The 22,285-nt window shown below is 47.9% G+C and overlaps 1 protein-coding gene across 1 annotated transcript in view; it reads left to right on the top strand.

Moving 5' to 3' along the window:
- Nucleotides 1-390: 390 nt before the first annotated feature.
- CATSPERD (catsper channel auxiliary subunit delta) overlaps nucleotides 391-22,285 on the top strand; it is a 47,344-nt gene continuing 25,449 nt past the window's right edge. The window contains exons 1-8 of the mRNA XM_014796067.2: nucleotides 391-592; nucleotides 2,653-2,707; nucleotides 3,758-3,834; nucleotides 9,785-9,857; nucleotides 10,819-10,933; nucleotides 14,429-14,496; nucleotides 15,923-16,036; nucleotides 21,464-21,547. Coding sequence (XP_014651553.2) covers nucleotides 444-592; nucleotides 2,653-2,707; nucleotides 3,758-3,834; nucleotides 9,785-9,857; nucleotides 10,819-10,933; nucleotides 14,429-14,496; nucleotides 15,923-16,036; nucleotides 21,464-21,547 — 735 coding nt within the window. The 5' untranslated portion in view covers nucleotides 391-443. The remainder of the gene's footprint in view (nucleotides 593-2,652; nucleotides 2,708-3,757; nucleotides 3,835-9,784; nucleotides 9,858-10,818; nucleotides 10,934-14,428; nucleotides 14,497-15,922; nucleotides 16,037-21,463; nucleotides 21,548-22,285) is intronic.

Below are 22,285 nucleotides of genomic sequence, written 5' to 3'. Positions count from 1 at the left end.
ACGCGCCACGGCCCCTAAAAAGAGAGCAGCTGTTGCTGCAGGCGGAGCTTTGAAAACGAGTGGGCAGCCCCCGTCATACACTTGGGTAACATGCTCAGGCTCTAGGGCGCGTCCTGGTTGGCAGATTCGGGCTCCCTGGGAGACGCTGTGCGCATGCTCAAACTGTAGACGGCCCACTGGCGGCCTTGTGCGCATGCCCAAACTTTGGAGGCGGGTTCGGGAGACGACGAGCGCTTGCTCAGACTCCAGGAAGAGCGTGAGCGTGTGTGTGCGCATGCCCAGGCTCGGGGCGGGGTGGGGGGGGGCTTGTTGAGGTGGTGGATTCAGGGGACCCAGGAGACGAGGTGCGCATGCTCAGACCGGAGGCAGCTCGCGGGCGGCCGTGTACGCATGCCCAGGCTCCGCGGCAGCCGCCGTGCGCATGCTCAGGCTCTGATGTGCGCATGCCCAGACTGCGAAGCGACTGCCCGCGGCGGTTGAGGGCCAGTAGTAGCGGCGGAAGCTCGAGTGACATGTTGATGGTGTTGCTGATGGTGGAGGCGGCGGCTGCGTTGCGGCTCTACCCGCTGGCCAGAGCTAAGCCACTGTGCCGGTGGGGCTGCCATCCCCGGGCTGGGGCGCTCCCAGGGGTCGGGGAGGGGGCTGGCTCGTCTCAGCGGAAGCCAAGAAACCCTCGGCTCCCCAACCTCCTTGAGGCTTCCCCGTTCACTCTCTGGGAATCGAACTGGAGACCGCCCTCCACCCCCTGCAGCCCATCACAAGGTCCTCCCGTTGCCACCTCGAAAGTTCGGCCCGATTCCGACCCCTTGAAGCCACCTCCACCGCCACCACGCTGGCTGTGCCCTCCTGTCCTTCCTCCGCCCCGCAGCCGGAGGGGTTATTCATAAACGAATCCGAGCCCCTCACTCCCCTTCCCCTTCCCGGAATAAAACCCGAAACCCTTGCGCCGCCTGCGTTTCCTCGCATGATGTGGCCCAGGGCTTCTCAGCAGCGCTGCTGACATTTGGGGCCGGATCATTCTCGGGGGTGGAGCCGTCCTGTGCATTGTAGGAGGTTAGCAGCATCCCTGGCCTCCACCCACTAGATGCCGGTAATACCTCCTTCCCGGGCTTGACCGTCAATGAAAAATGTCTCTAGGCATTGCCGAGCGTCCCCTGGGGACTTGACAACCACTGATCTGCCCCCTGCCCACCCCTGAGTCACTGCTCCAGCCACGCCGTCCCTTGAACCCGCCAACCTCGGGTTTGGGGGAGCGGGGAGACTTGGCGCTGGCTGCTCCCTCTGCCTGGCACGCTTTGCTTCCAGGTTTCTCCGTGGCTGGTTCCTTATCATTCAGATCGCGACTTAAACAGCACATTTCCTTACGTAAAGCCCCCCTCCTCCCTGTAGCTGCTTTCTCCTGCCGATCAGTAACTTTTGTGATGCTTTTCTTTTGACAAATTTTTTTTTTCTATTGCTCCCTGCGGGTGTGGAGTGTTTATCTTATTCTCTCTTTACCCGGAATATTTTTAGTTTTCAGTAGATGTTAGATTAGTAAATACTGTATACAAGGTGCTGTGGGGAGTAGACAGACGCTGAGGCCCATGTCCTGCCCTCAGGGAAGTCCTGCCTGGAGTGGGCTGTCACATTCAGCAGGACCCTGTTGTGCACTTCCGGTGCATGGTCTCATTTCATCTTTACAAGGTTCATGAAGTAGCGATTCCTTAACCTTATTTTATAGATGTGAAAACAGACCCAGAGAAATTAAAAACACACTTGCCTAAAGGCACATAGCTAGTAAGCGGGGAGTAGAGTTTTCCAGTAAGATTTAGCAGTAGGGGGGCCGGTCCAGTGGCATAGTGGTTCAGTTTGCCCACTCCACTTTGGCAGCCCAGAGTTCGCAGGTTCGGATCCCAGGCACAGACCTACACCCTGCTTATCAAGCCATGCTGTGGCGGCGTCCCACGTATAAAGTAGAGGCAGATGGGCACAGATGATAGCCCAGGGGCAATCTTCCTCAGCAAAAAGAGGAGGCTTGGTAACAGATGTTAGCTCAGGACTAATCTTCCTCACAAAAAAAAAAAAAAAGATTTACCAGTAGGATTTATCTCAAAGTCTGAAAAGCTTGGTTATATCCAATTCTCCCACTTCCCCACGCTCGTTCTCCAAGTGTGGCCCTGGACCAGCTGCAGCAGCATCCCCCAGGGAATTTGTTAGAATTTCGATGCCCTGGATTATCAAGCCCTCAAGACGCTTCTGACGCACATCCAAAATTGAGAGCCTCTGCTGCGAACCATACCAACATTCTCCCAGCCACCAACACCCACCCCACACCACCCCCCAAAAAGAGAAAAAACCTTGGAGTAGGGATTCCTAATCTGGGGTGCAAATGAGCCTTTGTGAGCTCTCAGGAATCGCCTCTCCATTTTTGTGTACACAAATGTCTGTTTCTCCATTTTTGTGTACACAAATGTCTGTTTCTCCGTTTTTGTGTACACAAATGTCTGTTTCTGGGAGAGGGGGGCCCACAATTTCATCAGACTTTCCAGGGGCTCCCATAACCCTAAAAGATCAAGAGCTGGTACTTCAAAGTTAACCCAGAAGCAACCTGGTAGGGGTGATGCTGAATATTCAATAAACATTGACCGATGGTCTCTTGTTGCTTGCTTCTAGTATCCACACGGTGAGGACGGGAAAGGTGTTTCACACCAGGCAGCATATTCAAGGGGTACGTGGCTCCGTACTTAACATTCATTCTTCACTTTGTTCACTGGATCAGAACTAACACTTGCTAGTATTTCTTGGGTGCCAGTGTTGTGTCAGGCATAGAACATTAGTTTATCTCATCCTTACCACCGCCCTTTGAAGTAGGAGTTAATCTTTCCCATTTCACCAACTAGTTAAGAGAGATCGATTAACCTGAACAAAGCCAGGAGAGAGAACTGGGTTTATAATTTTATTTATTTATTTTCCCCAAAGCCCCAGTAGATAGTTGTATGTCATAGCTGCACGTCCTTCTAGTTGCTGTATGTGGGACGCGGCCTCAGCATGGCTGGAGAAGCGGTGCGTCGGTGGGCGCCCGGGATCCGAACCCGGGCCGCCAGCAGCGGAGTGCGCGCACTTAACCGCTAAGCCACAGGGCCGGCCCGAGAGCTGGGTTTAGAACTCAGTCCCCGAGTTTGTATCCAGTGTTCTGTTGGGTAGGAGAGTTTCAATGCAGAGGAACAGGAAGCAAACTCTTGTTACTTTCTTTACACGACATAGTGCAACGGGAAACTTCCTTCACAACACGTGTGCCTAAAATGCATGAAGGAAAAATATTTCATCAGTTCAAATGTGTTTCCCATTGACGTCGCATATTTCAGAAGTGGTGTCAGCATTTCTAAGTCATCTTCAAGTGACTGGTTTCTAACATGTTAGCTTTACGATTCTCTTCTGGCCTCTCTTTCAAATAACTAATGATCTGTAAATAAACAATAACGTACACAAAATAAGATGTGCTATGAATTATTATCATGTGAATCTTTTTAACTTTATTTTGAAGTAAGCATAGATTCACAGCAAGTTGCAAAAATCCAGAGATGTCCCAGGTACCCTTCCTTGCCAGGTATCTGGCATAACCAGAATAAAATATCAGAACAGGAAAATAACATTGATACAATCCACCTACCTAATTCAGGCTTCACTTTTACATTTTCAGTGTTGCACATTAGAAAATTATTTTTATCAAGTGTTTGTTGTTATTGATATTATTAAGATTTTGTGACTGTCTCTCTAGGACCATCTGTATTTTTCATCGATGACAACACACTTGATTAAACATCCTTGCAAGAAGAACATAGCCCTCTATCTGGGGTAAGTGACCATTTTATGTAATGTCTAAATAAATACTTAAAATGTGTTTTTATTTCTTAAAATGTTAGAGTTTTATTAAAAAATTAGACTTACCCTCACTCATTTATTCTTTTTTATTAAAAGGTTAGATTTACCCTCACTCATTCATTCAACAAACATTAAGGAAGATGGCTCTGTCCTGTGTTGCTAGTTGCTGGCCTGCAGGGAGTCCACAGTTGGGGTGGGGATCAGAGGAAGGGAGAAGAAGAGACCAGCAAGTAACTAAAATAATTATAGTGTGGTACCACCTGTCAGAATGCTTGATATAAGCACTCATGGGGGGGCCCAGAGAAGAAAATTGCCTAGGAAGTTTCCACTGGGCAATTGATGCCCAGACTGGGTTTTGAAGGATGAATAGGAGTTCGCTGTGGGTGGAGGGGGAACCAAATGTGAATGGGCTTGGAGCAGAGCATTCAAAGGAATGGAAGCACCATGCTCAGCATGCACTTGGGGTTGTCAGGGTGCAAGGTTAGAAAACCATATGTGGACACCACACCAAGATGTTTGGCCCACATCCTAAAGGCAGTGGAGGATCTGAGGCTACACGAGTTGTGTTTAGGAGGATTTCCGAAAGCCTGGGGAAAAAAACAAAACAACACAACACGATGAAGCCTAAATAGAAGGAAAGGCTACATAGAAGAGAAGGGGCCAACTCAGCAGGACTTGACGACTCACGGTGTGCACAGAACGGAGGTGAGCAAGGGGTTTAAGACGGCCCCCAAGTTTCTGGTGAAAAGAACCAGGGAGAGGGGTGGTGGCCCAGGACGGCTTGCTGCTTGCGGGACATGGAGGACACATAAGGCGGGAGATGGGAGCAGAAGGTCATCTACCTGTGAACGGTGGTGCAGCCGTGGGCATGGTTGCGGTCACCCAGGATCACGTGTTCAGCGGCCAGAGGCTCTGGGGAGAATTGGTTTTGCGGAGCAGGTGGGAGAAGAGAAAGGCGTTGGAAAGCAGGAGACCTAGGAGCCGAGGAGGAGGGCTGTCACCGAGAAGCCAGGCCCGTGGGCGGATAAGCAGGCCCTGGTGGCAGAGGGGCAGGCGAGAGAGAAGGCGAAGAAATGGAGGTCCAAAGTTTCTGTGACTCTCCAGAAGCAAGAGGGCAGAAGAGAGAAGAGAGATCACTACAGAGAGAGGCCCAGCAGCCAGGGAGGCGGAGTCTGGAGGAGGTTCCCGCTGAGAGGAAGGGCCTGGGGCATGGGATGACCGTGGAGACCAGCCGGCTCTCCCAGGGAGGAGCTGGGGAGCGGGGGCAGCTAGGCTGGCCCTGGGCAGGGTGAGGACTCAGCTGCTCCTTCTGTAGCAGGAGCATCTCAAAGGATAAGATGCAAATTCTGTGTCTTTCCCTTAGAACTCAGCTGCCCTGTGAAACACCACTAGCCACATGTAGCTATTTAAATTTAACTTTCCTATCAACCGATGGATGGATAAACACACGTGGTCCATCCACAGTGTGGAATATTATGCAGCCTTGAAAAGGAAGGACAGTCTGACACCTGCTCCAATGTGGATGGACCTTGAGGACATGACACTCAGTGACATGAGCCAGACACAGAAGGACAGACACTGTGTGGTCCCCTCACAGGAGGACCCTAGAGGAGTCACATCGACAGAGACAGAAAGTAGATGGTGGGGCCAGGGGCTGGGGCAGGAGACAGGGAGTCAGTGTTTCAGGGGGATAGAGTCTCAGTTTGGGAAGATGGAAAGTTCTGGAGATGGATGGTGGGAATGGTTGCACAACACTGTGAATGTGCTTAATGCCACTGAGCTGTGCACTTAAAATGGTTAAGATGGTGAATTTTATGTTATATATATTTTACCACAATTAAAATAAAATAAATTGTAACACATAAATTTTGTTGTGTGTATTTTACCACAATTTAAAAAAAATCAAACAAAAAATTTTTAATTAAAATTAAACAGGGAAAATCCATACAGTCTAACTAACCACACTTCAGCGCTCAGCGTGGCTAGTGGCTACCATGTTGGACAGCTCAGAAATAGAACATTTCCATCATTGCATCTGCTTTAGATCAGGGGGCTCAAACTGCAGCCCCCCAGGCCAGATCCCAGCCCACCATCTGATTTTGTACGGCCAGCGAGCTAAGAATAGACTGTACATTTTGATATGATTTAAAAACATCCAAAGAAGAATCATATTTTGTGATGTGTGAAAATGATGTGAAATTCAAATTTCAGTGTCCATAAATAAAGCTTTATTGGCACACAGCCGCGTCCATTCAATGACGTATTGTCCATGGCTGCTTTCGCGCTATGAACGGTCAAGACAGAGGCCATGTGGCCCCTAAAAGATTTCCTATATGACATTTACAGAAAAAAACTTGCCAGACCCCTGGCTTAGAGCATAACATGCTTAAGTGGTATCCTGATGCCCAGAATACATTGGAGTCAAAGAGGGTCTGATTCCAACAGCTTCCAGAAATGAGAAACTCTAATGCTTAATAAAATTGTTATATCAGTTTTTGCCTGTTGTGTTAGTAAGGATAAGGCTAAGTGGGTCCCCGTTCTGTGGAGGACAATTTGGCAGAATGTGTCAAAATGTTCAACACGTGTTCTCAGACACAATGATGTCGTTTCGAGGAAGTTAACCTACAATTATAACTTATGTTCCTAGTGCATATCCTTCCTGAGGTCTTTGTCCCAGCTGGTCCCTCTGCCTGGGGTGTCCTTTCCCCTTGCAGGCAAGAGGAAGAACATTATACGCAGCAGGGCAGCATGTGCAAAGGCCCTGAGGCAGGACCTTGCTTGACTGTTGGAGGAACAGCTAAGGTGCATTGATCCAGGGGGGAGAGTGAAGGGAGATATCAACAGTGTCAGATCCCATGGAGCTTTGTAAGCCGTGGTGACAAATTTGGATTCCAGTTTAACTCTAGTGGGAAGCCATCAGCCATGAAGCAGGGGTGTGACAGGATCAGATTTCACAGGATGCAGACTAGGAAGCAGAGAGATGGGACAGCAGACGGACACAAGTGAGGGGCTGAGGCTGTGGTCCAGCGAGAGCCCAGGGAGGCGGCGTTGGAGGGAGATAGGGTTCTGAGAGTGGTACACGGCACTCTGGCAGCCCAGAGGAGGAGGGATTGTGGAGAAATCAAGGAAGGCTGCATGGAGGAAAGAGCATCTGGGACTAATGGAAACCCAGGTAAGATTTCAGCCCATCAGGATGACTGGGGAAGGTCAGAGAGGCAACAAATTGAGTCGAGGGGCCTCGACTGGGGAGCAACAGTGGGGTATCAGCCTGGAGAAGGACACAGAGCTCTACTTGGCTAAGAGTTGGACTTCCTGTCTTCCAGCGTAAGGACTGAGTGCCTCCAAGGCTGAATGGGAGTTGGCCTCAGAGGGAATAGACAGTATCAGGTGGCATGAAGGAAAGACACAATATGGAGTGTGAAATGCAAGTCCAAGATGGTGATAGGGGTGACCAGGGCAGTGATTCTCAACTGGGGATGATTCTGCCCCCCAGGGGAGGTTGGGGAAAAGTGGGAGACATTTGTGGTTGTCACGGCTGGGGCGTGCTACTGGCATCTAGTGAGTGGAGGCTAGGGATGCTAGTCAGCATCCTGCAGTGCACAGGACAGCCCCCCACAAGAGAGAAGTAGCTGACCCCAATGTCAATAGTGCTGAGCGTAAGAAGTCCTGGGTAGAGAGATGGGTGGACTTCAGACTGTGGACCACCCTGTAGATGGTTAAGAATCTTCGCCCTTGATCCTTGAGGATGTAGACGGCCATTCGAGTTTTCTGAGTAGGCAAGTGGCCTGGTGGATGCCGGCAGCAGCCGTCGCATTTTGGATTGGCCGTTATCTTTTGCTATAACATTATGACCTTTTTTTTTTTTTTTTTTTTTTTTTACTGAGGAAGATTGGCCATCAGCTAACCTCCGTGCCAGTCTTCCTTCATTTTGTATGTGGGTCGCCACCATAGCATGGCTACCAACAAGTGGTGTAGGTCTGTGCCTGGGAACCGAACCTGGGCCACCAAAGCGGAGCATGCTGAACTTAACGACTAGGCTACGGGGCTGGCCCCATGACATATCTTTTTGTGTGTGTGTGTGAGGAAGACTAGCCCTGAGCTAACATCCATTGCCAGTCCTCCTCTTCTTGCTGAGGAAGATTGGCCCTGGGCTAACATTTGTGCCCATCTTCCTCTACTTTATATGGGACACTGCCATGGCATGGCTTGACAAGCAGTGCATGGGTGGGCGCCCGGGATCCGAACCTGCGAACCCCGGGCCAACACAGCGGAGCATGCGAACCTAACCACTGTGCCACCGGGCCAGCCTCGACATATCTAACTTTAATTTTTTTCCTCTTTTCTCCCGGTTGCTGCCAGCCATCACCTTTTGTTGTTGTCAGCATGCCAGTCTTTTGCAAGACTGTCATGAGGGTCCCCCACTCTCTATATTACCGGTTTTGCACGTTCTGAAGCTTCTTGTTACTTACTTCTGGATTCTTAGCTCGGTTTCTGGAAAAAGTGAGCCACTATATATTTATTTCAATCCCAAACTCCTTTCTTCATATTTTTTTCTAGTGAATTAAAGAAAGTCTTGTGGGCAGAGACTATGTTTGGTCGTCTTTGTGTCCCCAAAGCATGGTATTCAATAAATGTGTGCTAAATGAGTGAATAAAATAGAGTTTGTTTAAAAAAAAAACCGTCAAATTAGGTAGGAACCTTATTGTGGTTCAGGAAACTTTTGTTTAAGAAACTCACCTCAATGACAGGTTCTTTTTTTTTTTTTTTTTTTTTTTTTTTTAAAGATTTTATTTATTTATTTTTCCCCCAAAGCCCCAGTACATAGTTGTCTGTCATAACTGCACATCCTTCTAGTTGCTGTATGTGGGACGCGGCCTCAGCATGGCTGGAGGAGTGGTGCCTCGGTGCTCACCCGGGATCCGAACCCGGGCCGCCGGCAGCGGAGCGCATGCACTTAACCGCTAAGCCACGGGGCCGGCCCTCAATGACAGGTTCTAAAGTAGAAACAAACAAACAAATAAATAAGAATAATAATATTCCACAATTCATGCTTCAGAGTTCCTCCCTCCCCCAATGTTTTATTGGTTTGGAGGTCAACGGGATATGTGCTGAAAGTATTTAACCCTGTAAAAGAGACACTATGAAGTTAAAAATAACCAGGAGAATTGTAACCACTCCCATTCAACTTTGTATCGGAGGTCCCAGCCATTGCAATATGACAAAGAAGATATGAAACACAAAACACAGTTGGAAAGAAAGAAACATTTGCCAAATCCAAGAGTATCAATTGCCAGGAGTAATAACTAAATGCAGCAAGTTGGCCAAATACGAGACAGATGTTAAACCCATCAATAGCTCTCTTGTAAACCAGCCATGACTGATTCAAAAAGGCAATTATGAAAAATATTATTCACAATGGCAACAAAACTTTAATATAAGTAGGCATTAACTCAGCAACTCCTCTCTGTCTAAAACCATAAAACTCTTCTGGAAGGGGCGACAGGAGACCTGGATATACCATATTCATGGATGGCCTTTCACATCATAAAAGTTTCCTGCATGAAGGAATAAATTGTTTCTTTCTTATATACGCATTCCTGATCTGCAACCGTTTACTTTAGTGGGATTAGAGCCATATAAATGACAAAACTGAAGTTCATCCTGAGGAAGAGAAGCTGTCACTTAATGTACGCTTTGTGCAATTTTATATTTGACGTGGTCACGCTTTTAAAATAATGTTATTTCAAGAAGTCAAATACCCGGACTACAGAGGTTGACTCATGCAGAAATAAATAGAGAAAACCTAAATGGTGCCTTGTTTAAAAAGGAATTTTGTTTGAATGGGACATTTTTAGAGAGCCCGCCATTGTCTTTTTTCTTGTGTAAAATTGTCCTAATTCACCACTTTTGTCATTTATTCCAGAAGGCAAGTTTTTTTCACGAGAGATAACTTTGGCAGTAGTCTCCCTCCATTTTCCATCCCTACGTCACTGCAGGTAATTATTTTGCCAAAGAATCTGAAGGATGCTTGAAATAAGTAATGCTCAGAGGGAAATTTTGCACTAGTTTGTTTTTGTTCGTTTGGGGGTGTATTTTACAGTGTTCCTCTTAAAGATATTGAGAGCAATTTCTTTTTTTTTTTTTTTAAAGATTTTATTTATTTATTTTTTCACCCCCAAAGCCCCAGGAGATAGTTGCATGTCATAGCTGCACATCCTTCTAGTTGCTGTATGTGGGACGCGGCCTCAGCATGGCCGGAGAAGCGGTGCGTGGGTGCGCGCCCAGGATCCGAACCCGGGCTGCCAGCAGCGGAGTGCGCGCACTTAACCGCTAAGCCACGGGGCCGGCCCTGAGAGCAATTTCTAAGCAAAAGAAGGGCTGATTCTATCCTGCCCTTCCTACCATAAGAGCCTCTTTTTTTTTCTTCTGAAAAAGGAGGCAGAATTGTTGCAAATGCTCCTTACAATTGGTTGTGTGTTGTGAATAGATAGATTACACGCACTAATTTCAGGGCCTCCCTAAATCATCCTAAAGCAAAACAGAAAAACCTTCACCCCCTCAGTAACTATCCTGAGAAATTCTACTGTTGTCAGAATTTCTAGAAATTCAAGAAATTCTACTGCTGGTAAAGAAGGCTTTGCCATCTATTAAAACACCAGCATTTCTCTTATAAGCGACACATTTATCAGTTATGCTCATCATTCATCATTTACACGTTAGGCTTTATCCTCAGAGGGTTTGATAGAAGAAGATGAAGTGGGTTTAGTTATCTGAAGTTAGAAAACCTATTTCAACCTCCCCATTTGGGTTCCAGCCGACCCCAGGACACATAGTTCCCAATATCTAGGAACCAAACTCTTGCTGGCGCAGACTTCTTTTAGTTGCGTGTCTAGAAGTATTGCTTTCTGAATCCGTGTCCAAAAAGATGTACTTACTGATACATATCGTTATTTTTAGGTTGGCACACCAGAAGTAACTTCAGCCCATTTTGCCGGTTCAGTATTGCTCTTAGTAGTGAACCAAAAAGTCTATATTTATGATTATGAAGCCAATTCCTGGAATGCCTCTGTAGGTACATGTGTTTTGTGTTTTGTATTTTGTTTGAGTTCAGCCAACATCGGAGAAGAGGTTATTAATTTCAGAAGCACAAACAATACTGCTTCCTGGATGTCAACCCTTGGACATTACCTTCTCCTTTAAAATTCAAATGCCCCCCATCCTGGAGGGTGGGAACGGAGTGTTTCCGGTGGGGGTTGTAGTTACAAGCACAAAAACCTGCTCTGATTGGTTGAGGCCAGAGAGAGAGCTCAACGGGAGCTGCGATGAGGTGGATGTGGGGGCGGGGGGGGGGGGGACGGGGAGGCCGAGAGTGACTCCTAGATGCTTGGTGACAAGGCTGGGGGATGGGCATATTCAATCCCACCTACTTCACATTAGGGACAGGGGAGAGTAGAGAAGGGAAGCTTTATGAAGAGAGAGAAAGAGACCCCTGATGGAGGAGGCAAGGAGATGAGGTCAAGAATGGAGACAGGGAGATGGCATTCTTCAGAAAAGCAGAGGGATGGCCTTCTCTTTGCCAGGAAAAGGGAAGAAGGGCGAGAGAGCGCTTGGGTACTCATTCTCGTGAGAAAGAGATCAGGACAAGTTTTCTCAACGCTGGCAGTGCTGAGATTCAGGGCCAGATCTTTCTCCGTGATGGGGGTCCGTCCTGGGCACGGTGGGGGGTTGAGCAGCGTCCCTGGCCCCCACCCACTCGATGCCAGGAGCAGCCCCAAGTTCTGACAACAAAAACGTCCCTGGACATCGCCCAGTGTTCCCTGAGGGTCAAAATCCCTTCCATCAAGAACCCCTGGGTTGGTAGATCGCCATCTGGCAATTCATTCTTCATTTGCTACACTTGTATCAGTTTGGGCGGAAGATTGTGGGCGCCACAAGATGGGCCCTTCCCCAGTCAATGCGGCGTCCGTGAGGTGCCTGCTGAGCCCGGGCTGGGGAATTGATCACAGCCCCCTGAGGGGACAGAGAAGCAGGACAGAGGGTCACACCTTAGTTCAGCCTCGGTCTTACTTTTCATGACAGCGTTCCAGGGAGACTCAACAAGGTGGTCGGTCTTACTTTTCATGACAGCGTTCCAGGGAGACTCAACAAGGTGGTCGGGTGATCTTCAGCAAATTGATACTCGGAATGTTTCAAGCCCTCGGCGTGGATACTGTATATAAATGCAGTGTCCGATGGGCCCGTAGAGAATGTCTATAACCCAAGTAAAGCTGGGCTGCCCCGGGGGCCAGTCTTGGTCTGGTCTCACAAATTTGTTGCATCCAAACCAAAGAGGAATCTGCCCCCAAAACATCAATCAACCCACTCTTGACAGAACTTGCCTAAAACTCTTCCTTACTCTCTCTGCCTCCCCCTGGCTCCCTCCAAAATGTGCCCATGCTGCCGGCTCTTATTTCACTCCCCCATCCTCTCCAGCTCCCCCTCGACCTTCCAGTTCAGTTCTTTTCTCTCCCACAGCTCATGGCTCTTTTTCCTTTTTGGGAGAAGAGGGCGTAAAATTCACATAAAACTCACCGTTTTAATTAATTAATTAATTTATTTATTTTTTGTGAGGAAGATCAGCCCTGAGCTAACATCCATGCCAATCCTCCTCTTTTTGCTGAGGAAGACCGGCCCTGAACTAACATCTATTGCCAATCCTCCTCTTTTTTTTTTTTTTCTCCTTTTTCTCCCCAAGGCCCCAGTAGTTAGTTGTATGTCATAGTTGCACATCCTTCTAGTTGCTGTATGTGGGACGCGGCCTCAGCATGGCCGGAGAAGCGGTGCATCGGTGCGCGCCCAGGATCCAAACCCGGGCCACCAGTAGTGGAGTGCGCGCACTCAACCGCTAAGCCACGGGGCCGGCCCCAAAACTCACCATTTTAAAGTGTACAATTCAGGGGCATTTAGAACATTCACAATGTGGTGCAACCATCACCACTATCAAGATCCAGAACGTTTTCATCACCCCAAAAGAAACCCCATCCTCATTAAGCAGTCATTCCCCACTCCCCACCCCCAGCCCCTGACAACCGCTAATACGCTTTCTGTCTCTATGGCTTTGCCTAGTCTGGATATTTCATATGAATGGGATCGTACAATATGTGGCCTTCTGCGTCTGGCTTCTTTCACTTAGCATATTGTTTTCGAGGTCCATCACATTGTAGCTGTGTCAGGGCTTTACTCCTTTTCATGGCTGAGTAATATTCCATTGTATGGATGGACCACTTTTGTTTACCCACTCATCAGCTGGTGGATGTTGGGTTGTTTCCTCCTTTTGGACATTGTGAATCGTGCTGCTGTGAACATTCATGTACGAGGTTTTGTGTGGACATATGTTTCAATTCTCTTGGGTAGACACCTAGGGGCGGAATTGCTGAGTCAGATGGCAACTCCATATGCGACTTATTGAGGAACCATCAGGGTTCCTTGTAATGTAAGTCAATCTAGTCTCTGTCCTTTCTCTTTTCTCCATCAGTTTCTTTAACAGCATCCAATGAGCTATCTCCCCATCCCCCTTCCCCCAGCCCCTGGCACCCATCATCCTACTTTCTGTCTCTGTGGATGTGACTCCTCTAGGGACCTCCTATGAGTGGATCACACAGTATTTGTCCTTCTTTGTCTGGCTTATTTCACTGAGCATCATATTCTCTAGATTCATCCATGTTGTAGCAGGTGCCAGAATGTCCTTTCTTTTCAAGGCTGCATAATATTCCATTGTATGGATGGGCCACATCTTGTTTATCCATTCATGCATTGATGGACACTTGGGTTGCTTCTTTATTTTAGCAATTGTGAATAATACTGCTTTGGACATGCGTGTACAGATATTTCCTTGAGTCTCTGCTTTTAATTCTTTGGGGTACATACCAAGAAGTGGAATTACTGGATCTCTATTTTGAATTTTTTGAGGAACCGCCATCCCGCTTTCCACAGCAGCGGCGCCATTTTACATTCCTACCAACAGTGCACGAGGGTCCCGATTTCTCCACATCCTCCAACACCTGTTGTTTTCTGTTTCTTTGACAATAGCCGTCCTAATGGACGTGAGGTCGTGTCTCCCTGTGGTTTTGCTTTGCATTTCCCTAATGATTAGTGATGTCGAGCATCTTCTCATGGGCTTTTTGGCCATGTTGATGTTTTCTTTGGAGCCAAAGCTTCTGCTTTTAAAACGGAATCAAAGACTGCCTCACCAAGAGAAGGGAGCCCTTCCTGCAATTTTGGTGGCGTCCTAAAAGAGTTTCTGCAAAACCAGTGTTTCTCAACCCGGGCCAGTGCTGCCCCCCAGATGACACTGGGCAAGGTCTGGAGATATTTGGGGTTGTCAAGACTGGAGGAGGGTGCTAATGGCATCTAGTCAGTAGAAGCAGAGATGCTGCAAAACATCCTACAGTGCGCCCAGGACGGTCCCCACAATCTGGAACAATCTGGCCCCAAATCTCAGTAGTGTCAAGACTGAGAAACTCTGCTCTAACCTTCCCTCTGAACTTCAAGGAACTCACACAGTTTTTAAATGGCCTTTTTCTTTCAGGCATAGAGCACCCCGTCTCTCATATTTCTGGTGACAATTGTTGTTACAGTGGACATCCCTCTTGTGTGGTAAGTACTGGGTGTGGTCCGTCATTTTTCACTCTGCCCCGAGCACAGATAATTGTGATTGGAAATTAGGGCACTGTAAGCCTTGAGGGCTGGGACCATGATGGCCCTGGGCAGTGTTATTTCCCCAGGGGTCAGAAGAGGACCTCAGATATGGGAGGGGCTCTGAAGCCACTTTCAGATCAACTGGCTGACACACCATGAAGATATCCGTCTGTCTTCTTTTCTCTAACTTGTTATTTTGAACCCAAGAACTTTTTTTTTTTTTTTTGCTGAGGAAGATTTGCCCTGAGCTAACATCTATGCCATTCTTCCTCCACTTTTTATATATGGATCGCTGCCACAGCATGGCTGACGAGTGGTGTAGGTCTGTGCTCTAGATCCGAACCTGCAAACCTGGGCTGCCGAAGCAGAGCGTGCCAAACCTAACCACTATGCCACAGGGCAGGCCCCTAGGTTGTTATTTTGAAATAATTATAGACTCCTCAGGAAGTTAAAAAAAATAGCAGAGAATCCCATGTACCCTTTCCCCAGCTTCCCCCAATGGTTACATCTTACATAACTATGGTATGTTACAAAAACCAGGAAACTGACATGGATACAATGTGTGTGTCTAGTCTGCGCCATTCTATCACATGTGTAAGGTCACGGAACCACTGCTGCCATCAAAACACTAGACTGTCCCATCGCCCCAAAGCTCTCTGTACCTCCTTGCTTCCACCCCATCCCTAACCCATGACAACCACTAATCGGTTCTTCATCTCTATAATTTTATCACTTCAAGAATGTTATATACATGGGATCGTTCAATATGTAACCTTTTGGGATTGGCTTTTCTCAGCAAAATTCTCTGGAGACTCATCCAATTTGTTGAGTATCTCTCTAGTCCATTCCTTTTCATTGCCGAGTAATATTCCACAGTGTGGATGTAACAGAATTTTGGTTTCCACTTTTTGGCTATCACAAATAAAGCTGCTGTGAACATTTGTGTACACGTTTTTGTGTGGACATAAGTTTTCATTTTTCTGGGATAAATGCCCAGGAGTCTGATCAATGGCATCTATCTCACCCCCCTTTGTAATTGAGATATGATTGACATGCAACATTGTGTAAGTTTAAGGTATACAACGTGTTGATTTGATACATTTATATATTGCAACATGATTACCACTGTCGCATTAGCTAACACCTCCATCATGTCACATAATTACCACTTCTTTTTTGTGGTGAGAACAATTAGGATCTAGTCTCTTAGCAACTTTGAAGTTTATACTACAGTATTGTTGTCTATAATCACTATGCTGCGTGTTGGATTTCCAGAACTTAATTTAGGCACTAGTTGCAAGTTTGCACCCTAAACCACATCTCCCCAATCCCACCAGCCTCTATCTCCTTTTAAAGAGACTATTTTATGTGTGTGTTCTTCCAGGACATAAGTGATTCAGTTTTCGCTTATTTGCGTGGAGACCAGATACCTCAGACCAACATCTATTTCTCAAATACCTGGGGATACAGATTTCAGAAGTTTGCCCTTGAAAGACAGGTACATCGAATTTGCTAAGAAAGTGAACATAAAAATATCTCTGTGGCTGGAGGAATTCGCTGGCAGTGGGTGAACAGGGGCTTTTTTCTCTTGAAGACATCAGCTGGCCGGGAGGGCAGGGAAACTTCCAGATCAAAGGAGCTGGCAAGGGAGATTACGAAGTTAGGAGAGGAGACTGTTTATGGAGTGCTGACAAAAAGCTGGGGTCACAGAAAAGGCTGCATTTTAATTGTGACACTTAACCGCAGGCCCTCCGAAAGATCGAACCATCATGTGCCGTCATCACCCCATTTCGCAGATGAGAGAGCTTTACTGGGTTGAATAAGAATCCCCCCCCCAATTGTTGTCCACCCAGAACCTCAGAATGTGACCTGACTTGGAAATAGGGTCTTTGCAGATGTAATTAGTTAAGATAAGATGAGGTCATACTGGATTAGGGTGGGTCCTGAATCCAATGACTGGGGTCCTTCTACAAAGAGGAGAGGACAGGGAGAGATGCACACAGAGAAGACGGCCTTGTGAAGATGGAGGCAGGATTCGACTGATGAAGCTGCAAGCCAAGGACTGTTGGCAAACCAGAAGCTAGCAGAGAAGTATGGCGTGCTTTCTTCCTCCGAGCCTCCAGAAGGAACCAGCCCTGCCCACATCTTGATTTCAGACTTCTGGCTTCCATGACATTACATTTCTGTTGTTTTAAGCCCCCCCCCCCAGTATGTGGCATTTTATTATGGCAGCCCGAGGAAAGTAATACAGGGACAAAGGCTCAGAGAGGTGCAGGGCCTTTGCCAAGGCCACACAGCTTGGCAGAGCTGGGATTGGAACAGCTGAAGTGGACAGGATCCATGGGTAGCTAAGGGGGTAAGCGCGTTTTATTCCGACGCAGAGAACGGCTTCACCCCTAGACACTTGGGCAGTACATCCAAAGGAATGCAGACAGAGTCTACTCCGCTCTCCAGTTCCGATCACATCCCAAATCTGGTTTCTCGGCCCTGCCCAGGAGGCCCAATGAAGCCTAAAACCTAACTGGCCACATACTTTCGTTCAAAACTAGAAGGACCCAGAGTTAACGTTTGTGCTCAGTTGAAAACTCTCTTCATTAAAATCCCCAATTGTATTAGGGTTCTCCAGGGAAACAAAACCAATAAGAAATGTATATAAATCTATAAAAGAGGAGATTTATTATGGGAACTGGCTCACGTGGTTATGGAGCCTGAGAAGCCCCACAATCTGCCATCTGCAAGCTGGAGACCCAGGAAGCCTGGCTGTGTAATTCCTTCTGAGTCCGAAGGCCCGAGAACCAGGAGCTCTCGTGTCCAGGGGCAGCAAAAGATGGACATCCCAGCTCAAGAAGAGAGAGCAAATTCACCCTTCCTCCACCTTTCTGTTCTATTCGGGCCCCCGATGGATTAGATGACATCCACCCACACTGGGGAAAGCAGATCTTCTGTACTCAGTCTACTGAATAAATGCTAATCTCTTCCAGAAACTCCCTCACGGACACCCCAAAATAATGTTCTACCAGCTCTCTGGGCCTCCCTTAGCCCAGTCAAGTTGGCACACAGAATTCACCGTCACAAATCCACCCCGCATCAACTGGATGCCCATATGCATCTCCTTCAACCACAATCTCCAGATAAAGACGCTAGATCTTTATTACAAGGTCATAATTCCACCCAACACAATACCACCAACCTGTGCACAACCAAAAACATACTAACCCCTCCCCAGGAGAGGCAGTAAAGTCCCAGAGTGGGGTTCAGTCTTCTCCTTGATGTCTTTTAAATACCAATTGTTAATACCATAGTCTTTTTGCTCTGTGTGTGTGTGTGGTGGTGGTGGTGGTTCTTACAGTCATTTTGAGAGCAAAGGGAAGGTCCGTTTCTTTTTTATTTATTTTTTAAACTTTTATTTATTTATTTTTTCCCCCAAAGCCCCAGTAGATAGTTGGATGTCATAGCTGCACATCCTTCTAGTTGCTGTATGTGGGACGCGGCCTCAGCATGGCCGGAGAAGCGGTGCGTCGGTGCGCGCCCAGGATCCGAACCCGGGCCGCCAGCAGCGGAGCGCGCACTTAACCGCTAAGCCACGGGGCCGGCCCGAAGGTCCATTTCTGAGTGTGGACTCCGGGAATGGCTGGGCTCAGGACGGCTGAGGCCAGGACCGCAGCCAGCTCCACTTATCCTCCTGGACTCCTGTGTCCTGCTCAGATGTCCCGTTGTCCTCTAGTCTCTGGAAGTCATCGCGGTGCCTCTTCTGCCTCCACACCTGCACGTTGGCCTCGGCAGTTGGAGGGGGAAATCGCCAAGCTGATAAGAAATGTCTGGAATTTTTTTTATTGATGTCATAATAGTTTATAACATTGTGAAATTTTAGTTGTACGTTATGGTTTGTCAGTCACCATATAAATGCCTCCCTTTACCCCTTGTGCCCACTTCCCAACCCTCTTGCCCCTGGTAACCACCAAACTGTTCTCTCTGTCTGTGTGTTACTTTATCTTCCACATATGAGTGAAATCATGCCGTGTTTGTCTTTCTCTGTCTGGCTTATTTCGCTTAACATAATACCTTCCAGGTCCATCCATGTTGTTGCAAATGGGATGATTTTGTCTTTGTTTATGGCTGAGTAGTATTCCATTGTGTATATATACCACATCTTCTTTATCCAGTCATCAGTCGAGGGACACTTGGGTTGCTTCCACTTCTCGGCTATAGTGAATAATGCTGCAGTGAACATAGGGGTGCATAAGCCTCTTTGGATTGTTGATTTCGGGTTCATTGGGTAGATACCCAGTAGCGGGATAGCTGGATCATAAGGCATCTCTATCTTTAATTTTTTGAGGAATCTCCATACTGTTTTCCATAGAGTCTGCACCAGTTTGCATTCCCACCAGCTGTGGATTAGGGTTCCCGTTTCTCCACATCCTCTCCAGCATTTGTTATTGTTTATCTTGGTGATTATAGCCATTCTAATGGGTGTAAGGTGATATCTTAGTGTAGTTTTGCTTTGCAAGAAATGTATGGAATTTTGACTCTCATGGAGGCAAGTTTTCACCTCCTTTCTCGTCCAAGATGTAGGCAGCCCCATTCAGCAGTGCTCCCAGGGGTCCAGAATCGCCATGTGTTTCTGCTCCAGCATCCTTAGCGTCAGGATCCATGACATTCTAAACCCTAATCATGGGGACTGTGTGGCATGGGTACTGTCCAGTCAGAATGGACGCTGGCCCCCGTGATGAAGGAATGCCTGGTGTCCCCTCCTGTGCCAGCCGTTAATCCCGTAGTTGCCTGATTATGGGAAGGTCGAGGGAGGGGTCTCTGTGCTCAGCAGAATAATGGGCCCCCTAAAGATGTCTACCCCTGAGTCCCCAGAACCAGGGGGGATTAAGTTAAGAATCTTGAGATGAGGGATTATCCAAGTGGGCCCAACATAATCACAAGGATCCTTATAAGAGGGAGGTAGGAGGGTCAGAGTCAGAGAGGGAGATGGATGATAGAAGCAGAGTCAGAGAGAGAGAGAGAGATTGGAAGACTCTATGCTCCTGGATTTGAAGATGGAGGAAGGGACCACGAGCCAAGGAGCATAGACGCCTCTAGAAGCTGGAAAAGGTGAGGAACAGATTCTCCTCTAGAGCCTCCAGAAGGAACCAGCCCTGCCAACACCTGGATTTTGGCCCCATGAAACCCATCATGGACTTCTGACCTCCAGAAGTGTAAGAGAATAAGTCTGTGCTGATTTAAGCCACTAAGCTTGTGGTCATTTGTTACAGCAGCCACAGGGAACAGCCTCCTGTGTGTGTCTCCCAGGCGTGCTTTGGAGACGGGTGCTTACAGCCACTCCAGAGCTATTTCAGTGTTTCCACAGCTGGAACAGACCAGCTGAAGATCCGCCCCGCTCAGCCTGTAGGCCATCATCACCACACCGCAAGCTGAGTGCTCATCTCCAGCCATCACATCTCCCTTGTCGGCAGGAAGACGGCCGAGGGGCTTTGTCTTTTCATTCCAGAAGACTCGCCCTCCCCTCCCACCAGCCAGAGCTGAATCACGCACCATCCCATCTCAGTCCACGGCCAAGGGGCTGAGACTGCTGAGTGTGGTCCAGAGCAATCATGCTTCATCCCCTGAGATCAAGGCCCCCTTGGGGTTCTGCCTGCAGGGAAGAAGGAGTCGGGGTGGCTGATCGGGAGGTGACAGATGGGCCACCAGGAAATCTTGCCACCTGTGCTGGTTGAACTGGGATAGACTGACTGTATGTCTTGTCGGCTCAGGCTGCCGTAACAGATCCCAAACTGGGTGACTTAAGCAACAGACATTTATTTCTCGCAGTTCTGGAGGCTAGAAAGTCCAAGATCAAGGTGCTGGCTGACTCGGTTCCTGGTGAGGGCTCTCTGCCTGGCTTACAGACGGCAGCCTTCTTACTGTGTCCTCACGTGGTGGGGGGAGAGAGAGCGCGCACACTCTGGTGTCTCTCCTTATAAGGACACTGGTCCCATCATGAGGGTCCCACCCTCATGACCTCATCTAAACCTCATTACCTCCTGAAGGCCCCACCTCCAAATGCCATCACTTTGGGGGTGCTATGGTTTGAATGCTTGTGTCACCCCCAAAATTCATGTGTTGCAATCCTAATGCCTGATGTGATGGTGTTAGGAGGTGGGGCCTTTGGGAGGTACTTAGATCGTGAAGGGGGAGCCCTCATGCATGGGATCAGAGCCTTTGTAACAGAGTCCAGGGAGCTTGCTCATGCCCTTCCACCACGTGAGGACACAGCAAGAAGTCTGTGACCCGCAAGAGGGCCCTCACCTGACCACGCTGGCACCTTGATCTCGGACTTCCAGCCTCCAGAACTGGGAGCAATAAGTTCCTATTATTTATAAGCCGCCCTGTGTGTGGCATTTTGTTGCAGTGGCCCAAACGGACTAAGACGGGGGTTAGGGCTTCAACATACGAATTTGGGGGTACACAATTCAATCCACAGCACTGCGTGTAATAAAAAACTCCCCCAAATAACAGAGGCTTAGATAAGATAGTGGTCTTCTCTCTTCCCTGAAGGAAGTCTGGAGGTAGCCAGTGGGGCTGCTGTGGCAAGCTGTGCCACTGTCCCTAGGTTAGGGCTCTTGGTCGCATGCTCCAAGTTGGCTGCTAGGCGCTTTGCTGACGAGTCAAAAATCAGGAATGAGGGATGTAGGCAGGAGGGAAGGAGTTAGACAGGCACCTAGCAGTCTGGGCCAGGCCACTTCCTCCAACACCCCGACACAAAGCTGTCTCCGTTCAAGGTTCTCCCCTACAAGCCACATTGCCACGGAGGGGAAATGGATCATAATAAGAAAGGCTTTCCTTCCGTTTAGCTTATTAGATAACGTGGAGTTAAATTGAGACTCCAACACATGTTTGTACTTTATGCACATGCGATATTTTTTTGTTTATTTCACAGGCAGAACTAGTTGGATCCCTGGGTGGGACCTTCTACTTTCACTCCTTGTCACAGGTCGGGCTGCTTCTCATTGATCAAGGGAAGGTGAGTAACCTTGGACCGGGAAGGACTACTTAAGTGACCTTTGCCCCAAGCCAGGTTTTTGTTAAAACTCATGCTTTGATCTTCATATCTGAAATCCATCTAGCTTTTCATTCACCTGTCCATCCATGTACCCATCCATCCATTCATCTATCCATTTACCTACTTATCCATCCATCCATCCATCCACCCACCCATCTTCACATCCAACCATTCACCCCTCCACTCTTCCATTCATCCATCTACTCATCCATCTGTCCATCCACCTGCTGTACCATCCATTCATTCATTTAGCTACTTATCCATCATCCATCCATGCATCCATCCACCTACTTATCCATCCATCCATCCCTCTACCTATTTATCCATACATCCATCTGTCCATCCGTTCATCCATCCACACATCCATCCATTCACTCATCCACTCATCCATTCATCCCCCCATCCACCCACCTACCTATTCATCCATCCATTTCCCTACTTATCCATCCATACATCCATCCATCCACCCACCCACTCATCTACACATCCATCCATTCAGTCATCCACTCCTCCATTCATCCATCTACTCATCCATCCGTGCATCCATCCATCCACCAACCCACCCACCTATCCATCCATCCATCCATCCAGCCACTCATCCACCTACCTATTCATCCATCCATCTATCCATTTACCTATTTATCCATCCATCCATCCACCCACTCATCTTCACATGCATTCATTCACCCATCCACTCTT

This window comes from Ceratotherium simum, chromosome 39 (genome assembly GCF_057802395.1).
Source record: "Ceratotherium simum simum isolate JZ-2026a chromosome 39, ASM5780239v1, whole genome shotgun sequence".
Taxonomy (NCBI): Eukaryota; Metazoa; Chordata; class Mammalia; order Perissodactyla; family Rhinocerotidae; genus Ceratotherium; species Ceratotherium simum.
This window is presented reverse-complemented; position numbering and strand designations above follow the sequence as displayed.